This window comes from Eubalaena glacialis, chromosome 6 (genome assembly GCF_028564815.1).
Source record: "Eubalaena glacialis isolate mEubGla1 chromosome 6, mEubGla1.1.hap2.+ XY, whole genome shotgun sequence".
Classification (NCBI taxonomy): Eukaryota; Metazoa; Chordata; class Mammalia; order Artiodactyla; family Balaenidae; genus Eubalaena; species Eubalaena glacialis.
Genome location: NC_083721.1, coordinates 125,894,053 through 125,917,701, shown reverse-complemented (window position 1 = coordinate 125,917,701; position 23,649 = coordinate 125,894,053). Strand labels below are relative to the sequence as shown.

Genomic DNA, 23,649 nt, shown 5'->3' with positions numbered 1-23,649 from the left:
TTAGCTGGCCTCTCTCCTTGAACTTTTTTTTAATAAAACACATATTTATTAAATGAAGAATCGGTCTTACAAATATCCACTCCCTTAAACCTTCTCCCAGGCTTCTACAGCAAATGACCGATTGCAGGTGCTGGAGGAAACTAAAGAGAATTGGAAGCAGCAGGTTGGGATGGAGGTGGGGGGAAGGAAGAGGGAAGATGGGGGTCAGAAAATAAAAGCCCCTTTTAAGAAAGAGTATCATAAAAGCAGTGAAGGTAATCAGGGTTAGCAAAAACCAGAATTATTTTTGTTCCTTAGACCAACCCCCCCCTTCATCCCTTATTTGTCTTCTCTCAGTGGATATCAGGTGCTCTCTCCTTGAACTTTGATTCATCCATAGATCCCCATCTCCCTCTAATGATCAGTAAATATCTGTCTTTTTCTGGGTCTTTCATATTCTCTTCTTTATCCATCCTGTTTAACGCATTTAACAAGTCAAAGTATAGAACTGAGGTATAACTTAAGACATTTTCTTGCTTAAAAAAAAAAAAATCTAGCAAAATTCAGTTGCTTTTCATTATGTCACTCTCTTTTTACTATGTGACACTCAGAGAAGAGTCTCACTTCTGACCCACAGAAAGAAAGATGCTGTGTTTCTCAAAGGCGTGCTTTTGGCATTCTGGGGTGGGGGGGGGCAGGGGACATTGCATGTGAGGCAGGACTTGCATTGAATGACTTTCTGATGAATCCTGTCTCTACCCAGAAAACCAGTAGCACCCGGCAGTTATTGTGACAATCAAAACCTGCCCCTAAAGGAGTGTTATCAATGCTGGTTGGGAACCAATGGGCCACTGGTAATAGTATTGGGTCATTTTGCCATGGAAGTGAGTCACAGTGGAATAGATCGAGTTTTGGACTTGGCTGATATGACCCTTTCAGGATAAAGTGAGAACTCACTGCTTATGTGGTACGCAAAGCTCATAACATCAGAATTCTTCTCATGCCTTACTTTGACTCTCGGTCAGGAGTGTTTACTGCAAAACGTCAGTCAGTAGCCGAGTGAAATCAGGTGGCTCTGAAGGACAGGAAGGGAGATTTCCTTAAGCACCTCCTACAGAAGACCACACTGGGTGTGGGAGCAATGACACCTCGTGCTACTGGTTTTCATTTTCATGCTATTATTTGAATTTCGGCATGCAAACTCCAGTTAGATTTAGGGCCCTAGATTCTTTAGTGCCTTCATACCTTCTCTACAACATAGTCCGTCTGGGCTGCAGCTACCACTTGAAGGCATAAGAAAAAGCAAGCAAAGCCTCATCTGGGAGGCCTTTGTTCTCGGTAACCTATTTAAAGGCTGTACCAACTTTCTTTTCCTGATAAGACTTCTCTTCGATGTTCCTTTTAAACATAACCAGCATAATTAAACTTGGGACCTTTTGCTCTTAAGTGGTTTTCACAGAAAGTGCAATTTTTTTTTAATTGGAAAAAAGCTCTTAGAAATTCTAAGTCATTAGGTAATATCTCCTCAGGTTCCAGTTTATAAGAGTTTCCAAATGGATTTCAGATTTCCAAGTTTTAATTTACTACTTTGGAAGGACACTACAGAGGAAATACTTGAATTTCTTCTGGGAGAGGCCAGCTTGGATATGTTTCTAATTAACTTCAGTTGAATTACAGATGTGTGAAAAAATACTCAGTACATGAAAACTATGTGAGCAAAAAGGAATACAGGTTTTTTCAGGAATATGGAGCCAGCCAGAATACACAGAGCGGTAGTATCACGTACCAGGAGTCAAATTATTAAGTTTACGTGGAAAATGTATATTTTCTGTACATGAATTTTTCTCAGGTGTGAAATCTAACACTTCAAAAGGCACAAGTCAACATACCCTAGTGTGTAAGAAAATATTTTCTTGGGTAAATGAAGAGTGTAACTGACCCTTTACCATCACAGTCACGGCAATTCCTTTGAGATTAAGCATGCGGTTTCAGGTTTCTGATTAAAGAGGAAAGGCTGGGTTTTATTTCTTACCAAAGTTACTCAAGCAATAATTGCTCTCCAGAGTCCCCGACCGTCTACACTTCTGCTGACACAGGGCCACGGTGGGTTTTAAACCTTCATTCAAAGAAGAAAGACGTAAGATTCAGGAAAATGAATTCAAGTATAATTGGTGTTTAGATCTGAATCTACCAATTTAAAATTCCCATATATTTCCCCGGGCCACCAATCTGTCATTGCAATGAAATAATTAAAAAGCATGCATAGGCAATTCTTCATGCTACCAACTCCTGCTCTAATTTCTTCAGGGTAACTCAATACCCTCTGCTGAGTTTTAAACCTGAGATCAAAGATAACCCAAATTTAGCCCTATTCTCTTCTTCCTTTATATATAACTAATGCTGTAACCAAAAATAGATACAGTCTCATGTGCCCTGCTTAGAAAAACCCAGTACAACAAATGTGAACACAGGAGATGTAGGTTAACTCCTCATTTTCCAAAAGGAATCCTATGGGGCTCCCCCTGAGGGTGGAGGGCGCTTTCTTGGTGCATCTGAAATACACAGTTGCCCAAATGTGAGCAGGACACGTTTCTGGGAACACTGCTCATGTGGTAAGGTGTGCTATAGCTGTAATCAGATGCAACCAATCACTAAACATTTATTTTGAGCCTGGAAGGATTACTCGTAAGGCATTATTCATTGCCTAGAAGGATCTTAAGAACTGAGAAGTAGACACATTTGAAAGTACAACTAAATAGATAACCACAGTGGTTCTCAGTCAGGGGTGATTTTGCCCGCTAGGTGACATTTGGTAATGCCTGGAAATATTTTTGGTGATCACAACTAGGGGATGCCACTGGCATCTAGTGGGTATATAACCAGGGATGCTGCTAGACATCCTACAGTGAACAGGACAGCCCCCAACAGCAAAGAATTATCTGGCCAAAAATATAAATAGTGCCAAGGTTGAGAAACTGTCATATGATGAAACGAAATGAAATGAAAATAATCCTCATTATCATCATTAAAAATGTTTCCAGAATATTTCCTAATGATTCACTTATATGTGGCAACATGCTAGGAAGAACTAAACAAAGCTGTCACAGAACAGTACTTGGTGGGTAAGAATTTACGACTGTAAGATTGCCCTGCTAATATGTTCTGCTCACTTTTCTGTGAATTTACTCTTAATTTGTACCCCTACTTAACTCCAAAAAGGATCCAAAGTGGATTATAGTATTAAAATATATACAATTTAATGTTAAAATACACACAATAGCATATATATACGTCTATATGGAGAAAGAGCTCAGAAAGCATTTAGAGGGACTATTGTTCCAGGAGTTGGGGACCTGAATTTACCTAATTCGCTGAGTCAAAAGGTAGTGGCATTAGTGGTTCTCCCTGTCTGATGAAAGAGCATCTTTTTACGTGGGCCACTGGAAACCAGCTCCTTCTCGGCCTCAGAATGTTAGTCTGGAGGTTGGGTGGGTGTCCCGCATGGTCCCTTCTCTCCCTTCGGGACATCCCTGCTCTCTTGCCTTTAAGTCATCAGCTGTCCCACCCTGACCCTCCTCATCCTCCCGTCCTCTCTCTGCTGCCCTGCACTCCCCAGCATGGCACCTGGGTCTCAGCCCTCCTCTCCATGTGCTCCCGCGCCCATCTCGGTGGGTCCTCCCTCCTCGGGGACGATCCCTCTCGGTGCCGCCACAGCCCCATCCTTCCCAGACACGTCCCCTCTACTCCATCTCCGCCCCTCAGTCCCAGGCTTACATGTCCTCCTGCTGAAGTCTCATCACCAATCTCCCAAATGTAGACACCCTGTCAGCCAGTGTAGCCTCCTCTCCTTCAAGCTTATTTATTTACTCTCGGACTCTCATGAGTACTTGTTTTCTGTCTGTAGAGGTTCAACACATTGACCCCTCGCATTCTTCCCACTCCACCAACCTGGCCCGTCTTCACTTCCTTAGCTATTCCACTTAGTTTCCATGGTCTGTTATCTCACTTTCTTGACAATATGTTAAACTCCCTTTCCCCTCTGCCCCCCAACCCTTAGGAAGCCTGAAGGAGCCTCTGCTTCTCTTTCTGTGCCTGCACGTAGACAGCTGAGGACACAAATGGATCCTCATCCAAGTGACAAGCTGTCTCCAATTTCCACAGCTGTGTTTCGGATTCCCCCAAGCCCCCCGGGGCTCCCACCTCCCTTCTTTCTCATTCTCAGCAGGTGACCTTGCCTATTTTCTGGGGAAAACAGAGATCATAGAAGAAAATGTCCTCGAAGTCCCACCAGACCTCCGAGCTGTCTTTATCTGCTCCCCTCACTTCTTTCCTCCCCTGAGAGAGGCTGCCCACGTCTGGTCTGAGGTCTGTCCTTCCGTGTGTCCTCCGGAGGCCAGACCCTCTCATCTATGTGGAAATTTCCTCTTCAGTTTATTCCTTCACTCTGCCCTTCTGTTCTCCTGCTGTGCCGGCTACTTCCCATTGGCTTTACCACGTTCACACCCTCCCTTAGGCTCGAACCTGTGGACTGAGTTGCTGGACTTAGTTTCCTCGCCCTGCTCCACACGCCCCTCACCCCCATCTGGCTTCTGCCTGCACAGCTCCACTCATAACCCTTGCCAGGGTGTCCAGTAGCCTCCACGTCATGAAATGAGATGGTAACATTTAAGTCCTGCCCTTGTTTGAAGTCTCATCAACACTTGGCTCTTCTGACTACCCCCTTCTCAAAACACTCTCTTCCCCGGCCCCCATGACACCTGGGTTCCCCCCACGTCTGCTGCCTCCCCTTAGCTGCTCTTTTCATTCTTCTCTGCCAGCAGATCTTCCTCTTCAAAGACCTGGAGTTTCTAGAGATTTAATTCCAGCCCTTCTTCTCCTTTCCCCGTAACCTCTCCCTAGGCAATCCCATCCTGCACCATGGTGTCAACCACATATACATTGAAGACTCAAATTTAAATCTCTTGCTTAAATCTCTCTTCTGGCCTAGAGGCCCATAGATCTAACTGTCTATATAACAGCTCCATTTGCTTGTCTTACAGACACCTCTAACCCCACAAGGGCATAGCTTAACTTATATTTTTTTAAAGTCAAATTTAAGTTTATTATACGTATTGTATATATTCTTATGTCAATGCTCTTGCCATATAATAACATATTCAAATAACTTTAATAATATTACGCTAACATGCTTGGATATTTACTATTTATTTGCCAAAGAGTCAGCTGAATATTGTACATGTTATTTCATTTAAATCTCATAATAAGCACAGCTTAACTTATGAATCTACCCCTCAACCTATGACTCTACTTCTATGAATGGTAACGTTGTTCCTCTGAGTTGTGCAAGCCAGGGACCTGGGAGGCATGCTTCTGGATCGCCCTAGTCCAATTAACCGCCGAGCCCTGTCAATATCTCCCAAGGTCTCTGGCCTGCACAACTGTCAGCGTCTCTTGACCGTCTCTGTATTTCTGTCTGGTGCAGTTCCCCTGGACAACCCCAAGAACACGCTGCCCCTCCTGACCCCTACAATCCATTCACCTCACTGGGGCCTCACAGAGTGATCTTCATCAAGTGTGAATCTAATCCTGAACTTTGCTTAAATCCACCAACAGCTTCCCCCCGAACTTAGGATAAAATCCCAACTACTTAGGGCATCAGAAGCGAGGTGGTAGGGCCTAAAGATGAAGCTAGCAAGAGAGGCTAGGTACTAAGTGCAAAGGAGTTTGGCCCCTGTGCTGTCCAATATGGTAGCCACTGGCCACGGAGCTTTTAAATTTTAATTAAATTAAAAACTCAGATCTTTAGTAGCACTCGTCACATTTCAAGTGTTCAACAGTGGCCACTGTATTGGATGGCACAGGTGTAGACAATGAATTTAAGTGGGAGAAGGACACAGTCTGCTCTGTGTGTGTGTGTGTGTGTGTGTGTGTGTGTATGGGGCATTCAGTGGGGAATTAAGACAGAGGAAGGGGACCCTAAGAGTGTGGCTACAGTTGCTGTGGACCATGCTTGGGAAAACGAGTGGAGAAGCAGAACTGAGACAGAAAATAATGTGATAGAAATGAGTTACATTTGCTATGTTTTAATTTAAATGTCTAGCAGTTGCAAAACTCTAGGAGAAAATTACAAATTCATGTTTTCAATTTCAGAGAAAGTTTAGGACTGGAGATAAAAGCTTGGGAACCACAAGATAAAAGCTAGGGAACCACATGAGTGCAGACAGATCATTCACTGGAAAGAATAAGGACACCAGGGTCCGCTGAGATGGGCTGGAGAAATATTGCTGTAACATGCGGCAGTACACTTGCAGGCCACAAGGTGGCACACTGTGGAGTGCTCAGAAAAATCAGCCCTTCTAGAAGTGCCTGTACTCAGGAGAGCCCTGCTCAGGGTACCTGCAGAAAATGGTGGGTAGTAAAGCTGGGTTTATCTCAGCCTATTTCATATCTTAACCTTAGATCCTTCCTTCCCACTTTTTTTCTCCTCCCTGGATTTAGATTTTGAAATCTCAGGCCTGAAATCCTGGTGGGTGGAGCTGACAGGGTGTAGAGACAAGGTACAGGGACCCACACTTGCCCCTCCATTTCTTAGATAATACCAGAGTTTCCCGACTGGCTTCTATAATACCTCAAATATATATATATATTTTTTAACATCTTTATTGGAGTATAATTGCTTTACAATGGTGTGTTAGTTTCTGCTTTATAACAAAGTGAATCGGTTATACATATACGTGTGTTCCCATATCTCTTCCCTCTTGCATCTCCCTCCCTCCCACCCTCCCTATCCCACCCCTCTAGGTGGTCACAAAGCACCGAACTGATCTCCCTGTGCTATGCGGCTGCTTCCCACTAGCTATCTATTTTACATTTGGTAGTGTATAATACCTCAAATATTTTTGATTGATTTACTCCAATTTGAAAAAATAATACATTTTGTATGACACATTTTGGAGAATACCCCCTCCCAAAAAAGCCCAAATACTGGCAGATGTGAAAACAGGCAGGTATCAGGGCCCTGAAACTTTAACCTAAAACACTACAGTTCTATGTAGTAAAAAGAAAAACATAATTTTATAAGTGCCAAGAAAGAAAAAGTAGACTTGTAATGATCTGTGCCAAAATAGGGTTCCTCGCATTTTTAAGTGACCATAATTTTCTTAGATAACATTTTAGAATTATTAGCTTAGAAGCATTCTTACACCTTACATTTTTCTTTAATTCATGGAATCATATTATTCTCTTCCATAAGTTTTCATCTTATTTAACTTATTTTAGTCTCAAGTATTTTCCTCTTATTTAATTTTTTTTTCTACTTCAGAAGAATTTTTCTTATACGCCTCAAGTTTGTGTACAAACTTCAAACGAGAAAAACTTACCTGTAGTCACAGGAAAGGTGGTGGTAACAGGTGGTGCTGTAGTTGCCGGCAATTTCTTTGGCCTGAATTTGTAGTGACCGATAAATCCATCTGCAGTTAAACTTAAGTCTGATAAAAACTGAATGAGAAGTTCATTTCTCTCAGATACAATTGGCCTAAAAGAAAAAAAAAAGTAAATATATATATATTTAAAAATTTAGGTGACACCTCTCTGAAATGTAGAATTTTCTAACTTTCCATCAGTTTCTGACGATAGGTTATTCTTTGTTTAAACTGGAAAGCTGAAATACTTAAAAAGATGATGGTCTTAATCTGCTCAGCATTAATGCGAATAGCTAACATCTACTGAACGTTTGCTCAGTTAGGCACGTGCTTTATGAAAACTGTTGAATTCTGTCTTCACAACAACCCTGTTATTATCCCCTTTTCATGCAATAGGCAAGTGAAGATCGGAGAGTTCAAGTGATTTGCCCAAGGCCCTCGGTTAGTATGTGGGAGAGTCAGCCTTTGAAAGGACCAGGTGCGTTTAGAGACGCTGGTAGACATTGGGACCAATGTAAACACTGAAGCTGCAGCTGGTTCCTCACAAGCACCGCAGGGTTTGCCCTGACTTGGCAACCACACAGCTTCTTTGAACTAAGACTCTGGGTTCCAGCTGGCCTGGGGAGCTAGGGGTGCTGGCCCTGGGGAATCAGATGGAGAACTTCGGTGAACAAATTCCCACACCCTGTGAAGACACCACCAAAGGGATCACCTCAGTGGGCTGGTCACCTAGGGATAAGAAAGCCATGCAGGGTTTAATGGGACTTTCATTTCGTTGTTAATGAGAGTTCCTATGCGTGCCTGAAATGGAAACCTTTCTGTTTATAATCTGGGTAGCAAAATGCTGTGAAGGAGAAAGACAAAGTGATTACTTTGTTTTGATGGTCATGAACGACATCATTAAGAATTCTAATTTTAAAGCAATTTTAGGGGCGTGCTGGTACTAAAGGTTTAGTGGCGATAATAACTGAGGCTCAGAAGCTCTGTTAAATCTTAGGGGATAACTATATTATACAAGACGGTAGTTTCATTTAATCTTGCTATTGTTATTTAAACAATGGTTTAAAAATGCTGTTTGGCTAATTCTATTTTAAAACTATTTAATTCAGAAGTGGAAAATTTATTTAATTGAGTTAATTGGTGGTTTGACTAAACTCCTTTTTTTGAGGCGTCTTCTCAGCTGAATCACTTCTTAGCCCTCACGGACAGTAAGTAATGAGGCAACCTATCAGCTATTTTGAGTGGAGTGGGTGGAGGGGTGGGTAGATCTGGACTTGACCTAACCAGTTAGAAAAACTGCAGGATCTTTTCTGTCCTGAAGGTTATTGCCTTCTTAGCCAAGGGCTGAGACAAACCTAAGAGCAAGCTCTGTGACCCACATTTAGAGTTCCAGTCACAAAAGTGACCAAGGTCATTTAAATAATGCTTCTGAGAATCAAGCCTGGAACAGAAATACTTTATCTTGCTTTTGAAAACACATTCCGTTGAATAAATACAGTGTGCAGGAAACACAGTTTTCAACTAAAAGTACAAATAAGACACGTTAATCTTGTTTAGATGATAAAATTACAAAAAGCACTTCTTATAAGCAGCAAAGAAAACCTTAAGATCCAACCAGGTCAGCCTTCTAGGCATGATGTTATAATCGTAGTGATCATTCACTGCCTTTTCTATGAACTCATCTTGGAAGCACGATATTGGAAGCTGAATTTTCTCAAGGAAGAGTATTTTAGTAACAAAGGTATCTTTAGTTATGCTGCTACTGAGCTTTAGTATGAATGTGACAGAGTCACAGTGCCGTGAATATACTGAGGGCAGAGTGTTGCATCTGCAAATTAATGTTACAAATCGCTAGGAAGGCAAGGGGGCATCTCACGTGTACCCACTCCCCACTGGCAAATCCCAGGAATGGACTGAGGATGCTGACCGGTGTCTTACAGAGCCGGCTATGTGACCTGTCTCTGCTTTGCCATCCACAGCCTTCCTCTTCTTCAATCACTACAGCCAACCAGCCACCAAGTCCTGCCAATTTTGCCTCCTAAATATTCCTTGATCCACCTCCTCTTCATCTCTACCACCCTTCCGTACCACCTCAGCTTCACTGGGACCACTGCTATAGCCTCCTCGCCAGCGCCCTGCTCCTCTTGTCTAGGGCGGGCGTTCTAGAAGCACCGGTCCTGTCACTTCCCCTAACTGCACTTTGAGAGCTCCCATGTCTGCAGGACGCGGACCCAACTCCACTCTCTGCCTCCTCGCTCTCTGGGCGCCCACGCAAGGTTCAGGCTCCAGAAGACCATATATCTCCCCTGTGGATCTTCAATAACGGAGTCCCCTCTGCTTGGAATGAGTCTGTACTAAGTTCTGCCTCTAACTCTCACTCTTGCTTCAAGACTCAGCTTCAAGAGGCATAATCTCTTTTCCCAAACCTCCCCTGACCTCCTGCCACTTGTCCCGACTGGACCAAAGGACTCCTTGTCAGAAATCCACCAGGACATTCCGTTGCCAATTTACCTATCTGCCTTGTTTTGGTCCTTCCCACTACTTACCTCTGTATCTTTTATTTTATCTTTGTGTTCCAGGTCCCTAACATCGTGTCTTCCACATGGCTGGGGTATATATAGTAAATGTTTCTGAACTGAATCCAGTGGTATCGATACCAATTTGAACCGGGCACAGGGATGCTGAAGTGATGTCCCCATTGCCCCCACCCACCCTGAGTTTTGTGCTTCTCCTTTCCTTTTGTCTACAGATTTACCCATACATATGCATCATGAAACCATATATTCTATAGGTTTGCATTTTTTTAAACTTGATATAAATGAAAGAGTATGGTGTGTCTTTTTCTGCTATTTTTTTCACCCTCAACATTATAACTGTGAGGTTCATCCACTGTGCTCGGGGCTGTATAGTGTGAACTATAACAGAATTGAACTATTCTCTTGTTGATAAACATGGTGCTGTTTACTCTCCCCCCAGTACAAATAATATTAATGAGAACATTCTTGTAAATGTCTTGTGATGCACAGGGACAAAACTGTCCACGAGGAGAGTAGGGTATATGCTCTATATCAGGTCAGAGGATACAAGCTCATTTTCAAATTTTTTAAAAAAATTATTTATTTATTTTTGGCTGCGTTGGGTCTTCGTTGCTGCGTGCGGGCTTTCTCTAGTTGTGTCCAGTGGGGGCTACTCTTTGTTGCGGTGAGCGGGCTTCTCACTCCGGTGGCTTCTCTTGTTGCGGAGCACGGGCTCTAGGTGCGCGGGCTTCAGCAGTTGTGGCTCACGGGCTCAGTAGTTGTGGCGCACGGGCTAAGTTGCTCACGGCATGTGGAATCTTCCCGGACCAGGGCTCAAAGCCGTGTCCCCTGCATTGGCAGGTGGATTCTTAACCACTGCGCCACTAGGGAAGTCCTTATTTTCAATTTTATTAGATATTGCCAAACTGATTTCCAAAGTGATCGGATCAATTTACATTCTTGTCAAAGATTTATTCACTGTTCTGCTTTCTTCTTTGGGGCATGACTTTCCATGTCTTTTGCCCATTTTTTCTGAGTTGTTATCTTTTCCTTAACAATTTTTAAGGATTTCTTGATATGTTTTGGAACCTAGACCTAGGTCTTTGTCAAATATATCAAATATTTTACAAATATCTGTTTCCGTTTTGTGCCTTCTCTTTTCCCTCTCTTTAAGGTGTATTTTGATGAGCAGAAATTCTCATTTCAGTTCCCAATCCATCTGTAATTGACGCTTGTGTGATATGAGATATGAATACAATTCACTTTTCCCATAGAAGCAAAAGTTGTCCCTGCCTCATTCTTCAGTAGGGTCATCCTCTACCTGCTGATCTGTGCGTCTCTGGGATATGTCTAATCTGCAGAGACATGTGGCTATGTTTCTGGCCTCTCTGTGGTGTTTTCATTAGTCAATTTTTCTATCTCTCTGTTAAAACCACACTGTCTTAATTACAACAGCTTTCTGACCTGGCTCCACCATGGTTGGTCAAATCCTCCTGCCGGTTTCTTCTCCTTCAAAACTGTCTTAGTTTTGTCCCCTCCCCTAGCAATGCCATGTACATTTTACAGCTGGACTGTCAGGTTTAATGGAAAGCCAATCTTTCAAATTTTTAAATAATACTGATTTTTCCTTTTCAGGAGAATAGTACATAGCTCCATTTATTTAGGTCTTATTAAAATATCTTTTAGTAACGTTTTATAATTTTCTCTATTAAGGCCTTGTACATGATTTGTTAGATTAATTCTTGAGGCTTTTTTTTTGTTATTGCTATTAAGATACCTTTTTAAAAATACAAACTTTTTTATTCAAGCTATTTAAGATAGTCTTATATAAGTTAACGTTTTCAACTAATAAAAACATCAGTTTACAAGTCACACTTTAATTTGGTAATATATAAAATTAAATTAATAGATTTTTCTAAATTCAAACCAACCTTGAACTCCTGGTCATAAAGTATTTTTTGATTGTTAGATTTGGCTTGCTAATATTTTTTCTTTTAGGATTTATTTTTCATCACATTCATAAGTGAGATTGATCTTCAGTATTCTTTTCTTTGCCCTTATCTTGTTTTGGTGTCACTTTATACTAGCCTTGTAAAATTTGTTGTGGAACAATCCCTATTTCTCTCTGGAAGAATCTGTGCAGTGTTGGAATTATCTGTTCCTCAAATGTTGGTAAGAACTCATGGAGAAAAACAACCAGGGCCTGTCTTTTCCCCCCCTTGATAGGAAGACTTTTCAACTACAGATAAAATTTCTTTAATCATTATTTTGGCTTTTTCTTTTTCCTGCGTCCATTTTGCTTGGAAAAAAAAAAAAAAAAAAAGGAAAAGTATTCTCTCCAATGGTTGAATGCAGTGTTCTCTATCCATTAGACCAAGCCTGTTGCCTTCAAATCGTCTACATCCTAATTTCCCATATTGAAAGAGATGTGTTAAAAATCTCCTACTGTACCAGTGGACTTTGTAGATTTTTCTTTTAATTTTTATTATTTTTCTGAATTAGATATTTTGATGTGCATGCAAGTTTATAATTATTATACTTTCCTGATAAACTGCACCTTTTATCATTATATAGGAACTATTTCAGACCTGCTTTCTGCCTAAAATTCTTTTCCCTGATGTCAATAAAGCTATGCCAGTTTTCTTTCAGTTAGCATTTGCTTACAATAGATTTTTCTATCCTTTCATTCTCGAATACTCTGTGTTCTTATTTTTTGGAGACGTGTCTTATAAACAGCATATAACTGGATTTTACTTTGTTATCCAGCCTGACACTCTTTGTCTTTTCATCAATGATTTGATCCATTTGCATTTATATTGATTACAGGTACATCTAGATATATTTCTATGGTCTCCTTTGGTGCTTTTTTAAAAAAATATTTATTTATTTATTTATTTATGGCCGTGTTGGGTCTTTGTTGCTGCTCGCAGGCTTTCTCTAGTTGTGGCGAGCAGGGGCTACTCTTCGTCGCAGTGCGCAGGCTTCTCCTTGCGGTGGCGTCTCTTGTTGCGGAGCACGAGCTCTAGGCGCGCGGGCTTCAGCAGTTGTGGCACGCAGCCTCAGTAGTTGCAGCACGCGGGCCCTAGAGTGCACAGGCTTCAGTAGTTGTGGCGTGTGGGCTCAACAGTTGTGACATGCGGGCTCAGTAGTTGTGGCTTGTGGGCTCTAGAGCACAGGCTCAGTAGTTGTGGCACACGGGCTTAGCTGCATGTGGGACCGACCAGTGATAGAACCCGAGTCCCCTGTATTGCCAGGCGGATTCTTAACCACTGCACCACCAGGGAAGTCCTCCTTTTGTGCTTTTTATTTGTCCTGTCTTTTAAAATGTTTCTCTTTTGTTGCTTTCTTTGGATTGAACTTTTTCTCATTGCATGTTTTCCCTCCACTGTTTTGGAAGTTAAAGACTCTATTTCTACTTTTTTTAGAGGTTGCCTCAATTTAACATCCATATTTACTCTGGCACATTATAAAGTTTCACAATATCTCCACCCTATTCTCAAACAATACAAGGACCTGAAAATCCTTCACCTCTACAACCAGTATCTTTGCTCAGTGTTTCTTCCTGCATCTCAGTCCTTTATTCTGTGATCATCATCTTTCTGCCTGAAGTAAAGTCATAATGAAGTTTCTTTAGTTAGGGTTTGTTGGTAGTAAACTGTCTCGGCTCTTATTTAACTGAAAATATCTTTATTTCACCCACATTCACAGAAGAGAGGTTTTTCTGGGTAAATAATTCTAGATTGACAGTAATTTTGTCTCAACACTTTGAAGATATTCTTCTAAGATCTTCTAATTTCCACTGTTGCTATTGAGAAGTCAGTTGTTAGGCTCTTTCCTTTGTGATAATCTATCTTTTCTTTCTGGATGTTTTTAACATCTTTCTCTGTTGTTCCGTGGTTTTACTAGAATACATGTAGGAATGGATATATTAATATATATGTTGCTTAGGATTTATTGAGTTCTTGAATTTGATCATTCATATTGTTCATCCATACTGGAATACTCTCAGCTATTATTTCTTCAAACATTAAATTTCCTACATTCGGTATTTTTTCTAACGGAACCCTCGTTAAGTATATATTACATCCTTTCACTCTAGCTTCTATGACTCTTAACCTTTCTTTTATATCTTCCATCTATTTGTCTCTTTGCGCTATGTTCCAGGGAATTACTTCACATCTATTTCTCAGTTCCCTAATTCTTTCTGGAACTATGTCAAATCAGCTGTTTCACACATGTATTAAGTTTCTTGTTTAACTTATAGCTCAGTTCTGGAAATTCTGTTAGGCTCTTTGTTAAACCTGTTTGAACATTTCTGAAAGTCTCTTGATTCTTGTTCATACTTTCAACAGCCTGCACTTTATAGGTTCTCAATTAATATACTGTATATGAATTTCTTTAAGCATACTTATTTCACATTCTGGAGCTCATAATTTTACTATATATGCCTCTGTGGGTCTGATTATACTTTTTGTTTCTGCTGATTCTTGTTTATGTTGGCTTTTCCTTTCTGTTTTGTTATTTTTTTGATTGGGAATTGTATTTCTTGAAACTTCATTTGTAGGAATTCTTAAAGCCTAAGTTAAGATGCATTCTTCCAGAAAGGATTTGTGTTTTCCTCTGTCACGCCATGTGGGCACTCTCAACTTGGAAACTCTTTGAAGTAAATTTTTGACTACGTTTTTGGGGGGACAGTCAGATAGTGTAAATTATAACCTCAGATTCACATGTGGGCTGGATTTTGGTTAAGAATTCCCATCAGATGCATAACACAGGGAGATCAGCTCGGTGCTTTGTGACCACCTACAGGGGTGGGATAGGGAGGGTGGGAGGGAGACGCAAGAGGGAGGGGATATGGAGATACATGTATACATAGAGGTGATTCACTTTGTTTTACAGCAGAAACTAACACAACATTGTAAAGCAATTAAAGTCCAATAAAGATGTTAAAAAAAAAAAGAAGTCCCATCAGAGACTACTTCTTCCTTTCACCAAAAGCCAAGACCAAAACAGCCAATCTTCCTTATTATCTCCCTTGGGGAGAAGGGGAAGAATTAGTTCAATCACACTGGTGTCACACATCTGCAAAGCCAAATTTGGGTATAGTAAAAAATGTTTAAATTATAACTAACTTGAATGTACTAAAAATGCTTACTATTATCAAACATAATAAATATAAATGAATTTAAACCGGAAAGTACCTGGCTTTAACTCAAATGTGTCTATGGGAAATCATAGAACTGCATGTAAGATCAAGTGATGCAGATATTCTAATTATGTTGAAGCAACAGAATAAGAAAGGCTATTTAAATTGGCACAGTGGTGACTTTGCCGGCAAGCTGTAGTAATGTCATTGCCACTTTTCCTAGTATTGTATGTGACGGTGTGAAATATCTTGCACCAAAACAGTCATGTGTTGCACCAAAATACAGCACAGAGGAATTAAGCAACTTGCCCAATGTCATGCATCTAGTAAGTGGCAGAGCTCTTAGCTCCATAAATATTTGCTGATAAATACACAGTACCTTTCAGGCTCACTCAGCAAGAATTTGAGCAACAATGCGAGGTGGCGTAAAGCCCCCAAAGTCCAGGGCAGGTAAAATCACCTGGATCTGTCATAAGCTTCCAGGTTTCCTCGTCTGGATTCCCAATAATCAGCCCCCTAGTTTTTGCTCAGAATTTTCCTCATTCCACTCTGATGCTTCAGCTCTCCCTTGCAGGGCAGTGAGGTATCCAGGTCAGGTCTCTGGCTCAGCATCTGCCCCAGGGGCATCACCAACTCTACTTTGGTTTATCTGTTTGGCTGCCGAGCCCTCTCTACACTCTTGCTAATGCTGCCTCGCTCTCTGGGTTGGCTACTCTTTGTGTTGATGATGTACGGGACTCCACTGCCATGGAACCCAAGAATTTGAGAACAAAACAACACCACAAAATCTTCCAGAAAATACAATATAATTGGGCAATTTAATAAGAAACAAGTTTAGAGCCCCTAAAATATTAATGAAATAAAACAGGTGCTACTCACGCAGGGGGGCTGTCGCCACAATACTTCCCAATTCTTTCAGCGTCGTTGATCTCCCCACCGTTAAACACGGCCACATAATCGTACCGGCAGTAGTTATCACGCTCAACATCAAACTTCTCAAACTTTAATTCTATAAGCTTTAGTGAAAGCACAACATTAGAAGTGTCAGAGGAGCAGTGCGGAACAACCTCAAAGAGAATTCTTCCTCTCCCTAGATTTGTAGGGTACCACGATTTTCCTTCTTAAAAAAATGTATTCACCGTGTTTGAATTTTTTCTTAGTGTTTACATACTTATTAGTTATCAAAATTGCGGTATTCTTTGCTTTCATTTTTAATCATTCCGAAAGACCATCTCAAGCCCAAATCAATCCTAATTAGGATCTTAAACGTGGGAACTCTGTTCGCTTACAGCTAAGAAAGTATAAAAACACTATATAACCCCAGAAACCTATGTTAAGACTTAAATTGGGCTTGTGTTGGAGTGGGAAGCAGGGCTATACACCAACTTCATTCTTCTCTAGAGGAAAACTAATAGAAATAAAAATATTATCTACAATGTCCCCTATAGTAGTGTGTGTTGGGGTGCATGAGACGGGTGGACACAACAGTTCCCCTTTCAAGAAAAGGAGACTCACATTCTCACCACGTGTAAAGAAGTCAAATTCTTTAGGACCAGAGGTTCAGGGAAGTGGGAACTGACTATGATGTCTTCTGGAAGTATGTTTGAAAACTGTGCCTGCCAAACACAGTCTACTTGGTGATCTGGTTGATTTTTGAAGAGGTTGCAGAGAAGCATGGATACCAAAGTCAGTGTTAGATTTCTGAAGTATTTCTTAATTTTTTTTTAAATTATTCGAATCAATACGAAGTTTTGATGTAAGAGCAATCATTCCCCTCATAAGCAGAGTTTTCAAGACTCCCTCCAACGTGTGAATCAGAGGAAGTCTCACTGGGTTCATAAATACCCATGGCACCCAGAGAGCTGGTCCCCACTCTTGCTGGATGGCGGGTGGGCAGGCAACCCTCCTTGCTGCTTATGGAACATAACAGGCACTAACTCCTGTTAGGACAGGCACACTGTTACTAGTTGTTAGCTAGCAAAGACTTAGACACAGTAATGTGGGTGAAGGTGGTAACAGCAATGGCACCACAGAGAGACACAAAGGTAAAGTGTGGCTTTGAACATCATTGCCACTTATCTACATATTTATCTACTTTTAAAAAGTCAGCACCAGTGATGGGTGAATAATTGCTTATTCATACTTAACACTGCTTTAAGTTATATTAAAATATTTCCTCTTTGGGTCCTGTAACTCCTTACCAGTTAGTAATAAAATGTGTTCTAGGTTATTAAAAAATTGGCTGAACTTTTTCTACTTAGAAATTAGTCACAGAACTTTTGAAGAGAAAATAAAAATACGTAAATAAATAGGAGGGTAAAGGGGAAAGCTATGATTTTTTAAAAATTAAGCCTTTAATAGAAGAAAATGCCCATAGATTTACATAGAAATTACTTAGGACTTAACTTTCTCATATTATTTTTCTCATTTGGACAGTTTCCAGTGATTTCAGACACTACAACCATGATTAAAAACTCAGCTGGCTGAAGCCAAAAGTCATATAAATAAGATAAAACCCAAATTTAAATTTAAATAATCCAAGAGAGAAACAATGGAAAAAAGATGCTAAATTGTAATCTGTGAGTATAATTAAATTCAAATTATGTAATCTAACATATTTACAAATGACACAGGGAGAAAAATGATCAATACGATCTCAAGAATTACATAATGGCTTAAATGTTTGAGATATTTAATTTTTAAATGTTATTTTAAACTATAAAATGTTTAATAGATCTATCGAATCTTTCATTATCAAATAAATGAACATATTTTTCATCTTAAAAATAAAACTGAGTTTTGGGATTATGATCAAAGTGTGTGAAGTGTGTGTGTGTGTGTGTGTAATCAAATCACTAACTTGCAGGGTATATTTACCTGAATAATTTTCCACTAAAGAAATGAATATATGTCAAATAATATTTGTGTAAGCAATACAAAAGATCAATTTAGAAAAGTTTTTTTAACAGTATTATAATGCTCACCATACAGTGTTTTGATTTAAGTCTATAATGTTTGTAATAATAACAATTTTTTAAAAGTTATTTTCGGAATTCCACAACGTAAGCTTGGTCTATTCTCATGCTAAGTTCTACCCTGCAATTAATATCTGAAAGTGGTCCCCAAAAAGGGTAAAAATTCATATAACCACATACTAATAAACAATGGAAAACTAGACCTTCTCTGTTGATTGTTTTAGAGCAATGAATAAAGTTATTTGTGGGGAACCTACACAAATTTTATTTTAAACAACAACCAAAAGAAAAAAAACCACACACCACCAGTTTTCTCATCAGACACCTTGTTCTTAGAAAAGATGATGTGGTATGCTTGCATTGGCTTTGTTAAAGTGAAGCATTCAGGCTGTTTCTGATTTGGTGACTAAGGGGGCCATTATCAGGACATAATGCTCTGTGAGCAAATGGTAACCTGAAGTGTACATGTACTTGGGGATTTGTTATGCTCCCATGGTTAGCCACTGCTGCTTATAACCCCATGCTTACAACATCTTCCACAGGGTTAAACAATCTCATGTGGAATTTGCAGACCATTTGTATTTCAAAACCTGTTTTGAAAATTACAATTCTGTAATAGGAAATTAAATCCATGACTTTGCAAGTCAAATAGCACAAAGGCAATTTTAACCTGGGTCTTTGCATGAAGAAATACTGTGTCCAGGGGGTCTTCCTCACCCTGTATCTTTAACAGTTCACACTAATTCACACATGCATACTTTCTTCATGTTTTCAGGGAATCTCACCTGATTCTTTGGGGCTACAATGTGCCACACACAAGTGACTCCTGCAGGGTAATCGCGGTCTGGCCAGTTGGGGGTTTTAAAAGAGCCGGAAGGTCTTTCAAGGAGTCCTCCACAATACTGATCCCCTGAAGTTATTGAAAATGAAAAAAGAAAATCCAAGTTTACGGCAATGCAACCATGGGGAAATTAGGAATTTGGAATATTGATAGTATAATAAAGACAATGGCAGATGCTTTTAAATTTTCTCTTAAAAAAATGGTTAGTCTCCTCTAAACCCACCTCCCTCCCTAACACACACACACACACACACAGAATGATCTCTAGGTTACCTGACATATCATATCAGCACAAGAGAGAGAAGGAGTGAAATCAGGGCCATAGCTTCCTTCCTTTTTCCCATTTTTTTGGATGAGACAAAACATTTGGGCATGCACTCATTCAGAAATCATGCAGGCTCATTAGAACTCTCAAGGCAGGGGTATTATTTACTAATAATATTTTTGTCCATGTCCACGGACAAAATCTGAATTAGCTGTTATAGACAACTCTCATTCCTAGAAAACTTTTTATACTATACATCTTTCACCATTTTTTAAAAATAATTTTGTTTGTAAAAACAATACATGTTTATAAATTTTCAGCAATACAGAAAAGCATTAAAGAAGGTGGGAGTGATCTCTAGATTGGGCCTGTGTTGGGCAAGCTCCTTTTTGGCCTGAGAAAGTGACTGCTCCAGAAAACTCTCCTGGACTAACAGGTACAGGTGTCACGGGGGGCCGCTCCGTCCCGCGCAGCTAACCATGACCCTGGACTTGCCGCCAGGCATGGGCAGTTCTGCTCTGAATGAACTCAGAGCAGAACCAAGAAGGCTCTCTCCCAGGGGCCTCAGGAAGGGGTGCCACCGGGTGTTGCCGGGACCTGCTGGAGGTGCCCTCACGCCAGACAGCACAGGCCCTGTGCGTTATGACGGGGACCGTGCTTCTTCAGCCAGTGTCCCTCTGCTGCCCTCTGTCTCCAAACCCCTGGTTCCTCCCTCACCTGCACACTGAGATGGCCTTGTGTGGGGATGACACCATCCCCCTACCTTTTCCTCTATCCCTCCCACCCCAGACCCATAACCTCAGGTAGAGCTCAGACTCAGCAGTGCTGGAGGTTCTCCCTTTATGCACAAGTCTCATTATTTCGCTAGGAGCTTCCAGAAGTTTTACCACAGCTAAACTCAGCAGCATTTCTGATGGTTAGGATATTAAGATGGAGATTTAGTTTCACACTTGGTCTTCAAGAGAAAATTCTGCAGTGCTAGATTCCTGCCCTGTGCCGATATTAGCCTCACTTCTCTGGGACTGAACTGGGTTTCCCAAATATGCCTAGACTCCTAGTAAAGCTGTTTCTTCATTGGTGGGGGAAAAAAAAATTAAAATTAAATTCGGGGTAAGATTACCTCAAATCCCACTAACCACAATGAACATGTGACAAACATCGTTTCAGACCAATCTCTATGCGTATGTATTGGGTTGGCCAAAAAGTTCGTTTGGGTTTTTCCTGTTAACATCTTACGGAAAAACCCAAATGAACTTTTTGGTCAACCCAACACAAAAAGGTTCACAGAAATAATTTTAGAAGGACATTTTAATACAAGTTTTACATTTAATTTTACTTGGACTTAACTAACATAGAAACACTGAAAGGAATTAATATACTTTAATAAAAATATTTCTGTGACACAGAAGCTAATCATTCTTAAAAGAAGTCTCTAAATTTAAGACAATGTGTGATAAAAATTGAGCCTGGAGTAATTCCTGTAACTTTTTAAAAAATATATGTATTTATTTATTTTTGGCTGCGTTGGGACTTCGTTGCTGCGTGCGGGCTTTCTCTAGTTGCGGCGAGCAGGCTTCTCATTGCGGTGGCTTCTCTTGTTGCGGAGTACGGGCTCTAGGCACGTGGGCTTCAGTAGTTGTGGCACGTGGGCTCAGTAGTTGTGGCTCACGGGCTTTAGAGCTCAGGCTCAGTAGTTGTGGCGCACGGGCTTAGTTGCTCCGTGGCATGTGGAATCTTCCCAGACCAGGGCTCGAACCCGTGTCCCCTGCATTGGCAGGCGGATTCTTAACCACTGCGCCACCAGGGAAGTCCATCTGTAACTTTTAATTCATGGAAAATTTCAAGCATATACAAAGTAAACAGAACAATATAATGAATCTCTATGTATTCATCAACCAATTTCAACAATTATCATCATTTTACTATTCTATCAATATCATTACCCAATGCTCACCACCTGCATTATTATTATTATTATTATTTTACAGGTTTAGGGGAGGTAAATTCAATACTCTGAAATGCACAAGTCTTAGCTGTAAAAATTTGAAAAATGGATCTGCCCGTGTGAGCCACACTCCTATGATGATAATAGAATCATTTCCCACCAAATTCCTGTATCCCTTGTCAGTCAATCTGCTGGCTCTTCACACCATTTTTCTAAAAACTTTCACCTTAGATTAGTTTTATTCTAGAGCTTCATATACATGGAATTATACGGTGTGTCCTCTTCTGTGTCTGACTTCTCTTGCTTAGTGCAATTTCTGAGATACATTCATGTTGCTGTGTGTATTAGTAGTTTGTTCCCTGACATTGCTAAGTAGTATTCTGGGGTGTGGAAACCAGAGTTTGTTCACCTATTCTCCTGCTGATATTCATTTGGCTTGCTTCCAGTCTGGGCTTCTGTGAATAACGCTGCTATGAACATTTTTGTATAAATCTCTTTAGGGACATGTATTTTCATTTCTCTTGTATAAATATCCAGGAATGCAATTGCTGGGCCAAGAGTAGATGTAGATGTTTAACTTCATAAGAAACTACCAAAATTTTTTCCCCAAGCGGTTGTAGCATTTTTTACCTCTCAAGGGATGAGCACTTTGGTTGCATCACATCCTTGCCACCATTTAGTGCGGTCAGTTTTTTTAGCCAACCCGGTTGGTATGTAATGGTATCTCATTGTGGTTTTAATTTGCATTTCCCTGTTAACTAGTGACACTGAACAGTTTTTCATGTACTTATGAGTCATTCATATATCTTCTTCTGGAAAGTATCTGTTCAAGTATTTGCCCATTTTTATATTTATGGGGATCTTCATCTTTGTACTGTTGAGTTCTTTATATATTTTGAATACAAATCCTTTATGAGGTAGTTTTGCAAATATTTTCTCCTATTACGTAGGTTGCCTATCCATCTTTGTAGCATTGCCTTTTATAAGCATTAGTTTTGATTTTAATGAAGTTTGCATGGTACATATTTTTCCATCCTTTTATGTTGAACCTATTTTGTCTTTGTATTTCAAGTACTTTCTTTTAGACAATTATGGTTGGGCTCTGCTTTTTAACCCATTCTAATAATTACTGTCTTCTAATTAGAGTATTTATTTATTTATTTTAATTAATTAATTTATTTATTTATTTTGGCTGCGTTCGGTGTTTGTTGCTGCGTGCGCGCTTTCTCTAGTTGCGGCAAGCGGGGGCTACTCTCTGTTGCAGTGTGAGGGCTTCTCATCGTGGTGGCTTCTCTTGTTGTGGAGCACGGGCTCTAGGCACGCAGGCTTCAGTAGTTGTGGTGCATGGGCTCAGTAGTTGTGGTTCGCGGGCTCTAGAGTGTAGGCTCAGTAGTTGTGGCACATGGGCTTAGTTGCTCCGCGGCATGTGGGATCTTCCCAGACCAGGGATCGAACCCGTGTCCCCTGCAATGGCAGGCAGATTCTTAATCCCTGTGCCACCAGGGAGGTCCCTAATTAGAGTATTTAATCCTCTACGTTTAATGTATTTATTGACATGTTTGGATTGAGTGTGCCAATTACTATTTTGTTCTATTTGTCATACCTTTCTCTTGTTCCATCTGTTCTTCCTTTCCTGCCTTCTTTGGGCTGTTCAATAATTCTCATATTCTATTTTAATCTTTTGGCTTTTAGCTAAAATGTGTGCATATTTAATGGGTTCTCCAAGGACAGCTTATTTAGAGTTAACAGTGTATTTCTTCATGTACTGTATATTTCCATTTGCTTCTCCATCCTTTGTTCTATTGTTGTCATATATATTATGTCATACATTACGCTTGCCACAATAGACTGGTAAAGTTTTTTGTTTGTTTTGTTTTGAACAGACACATGTAAAGAAATTAGAGAAGAAAATAAAATATAGCCTTCTATAGTCACCATTTCCAGTGGCCTTCAATCCTTCCATTATCTTTGGGTTACCCTGTGGGGTCACTTCCCTTCAACTTGAGAAATTTCCTTAAATATTTCTTGTGATGCAGGTGTTTATCTGAAAATGTCTTTATTTCATTTTCATTTTTTTTTTTACCATTACTATTATTCCATTTTTTTAAACATCTTTATTGGAGTATAATTACTTTACAATGGTGCGTTAGTTTCTGCTTTATAACAAAGTGAATCAGCTATACATATACATATATCCCCATATCTCCTCCCTCTTGCGCCTCCCTCCCACCCTCCCTATCCCACCCCTCTAGGTGGTCACAAAGCACCGAGCTGATCTCCCTGTGCTATGCGGCTGCTTCCCACTAGCTATCTATTTTACATTTGGTAGCGTATATATGTCAATGCCACTCTCTCACTTCGTCCCAGCTTCCCCTTCCCCTCCCCGTGTCCTCAAGTCCATTCTCTACATCTGCATCTTTATTCCTGTCCTGCCCCTAGGTTCTTTAGAACCATTTTTTTTAGATTCCACATAAATGTGTTAGCATACAGTATTTGTTTTTCTCTTTCTGACTTACTTTCATTTTTGAAGACTAGCTGTAGAATTCTGGGTTGATACTTTT

The 23,649-nt window shown here is 40.3% G+C and overlaps 1 protein-coding gene across 1 annotated transcript in view; it reads right to left on the bottom strand.

The window, feature by feature from the left end:
* PCOLCE2 (procollagen C-endopeptidase enhancer 2) overlaps window positions 1-23,649 on the bottom strand; it is an 81,451-nt gene that overhangs the window by 3,182 nt on the left and 54,620 nt on the right. Inside the window, exons 4-7 of the mRNA XM_061193594.1 lie at window positions 18,823-18,947; window positions 15,942-16,078; window positions 7,359-7,513; window positions 2,012-2,095 (exon numbers count right to left, since the gene is read on the bottom strand). Coding sequence (XP_061049577.1) covers window positions 2,012-2,095; window positions 7,359-7,513; window positions 15,942-16,078; window positions 18,823-18,947 — 501 coding nt within the window. The remainder of the gene's footprint in view (window positions 1-2,011; window positions 2,096-7,358; window positions 7,514-15,941; window positions 16,079-18,822; window positions 18,948-23,649) is intronic.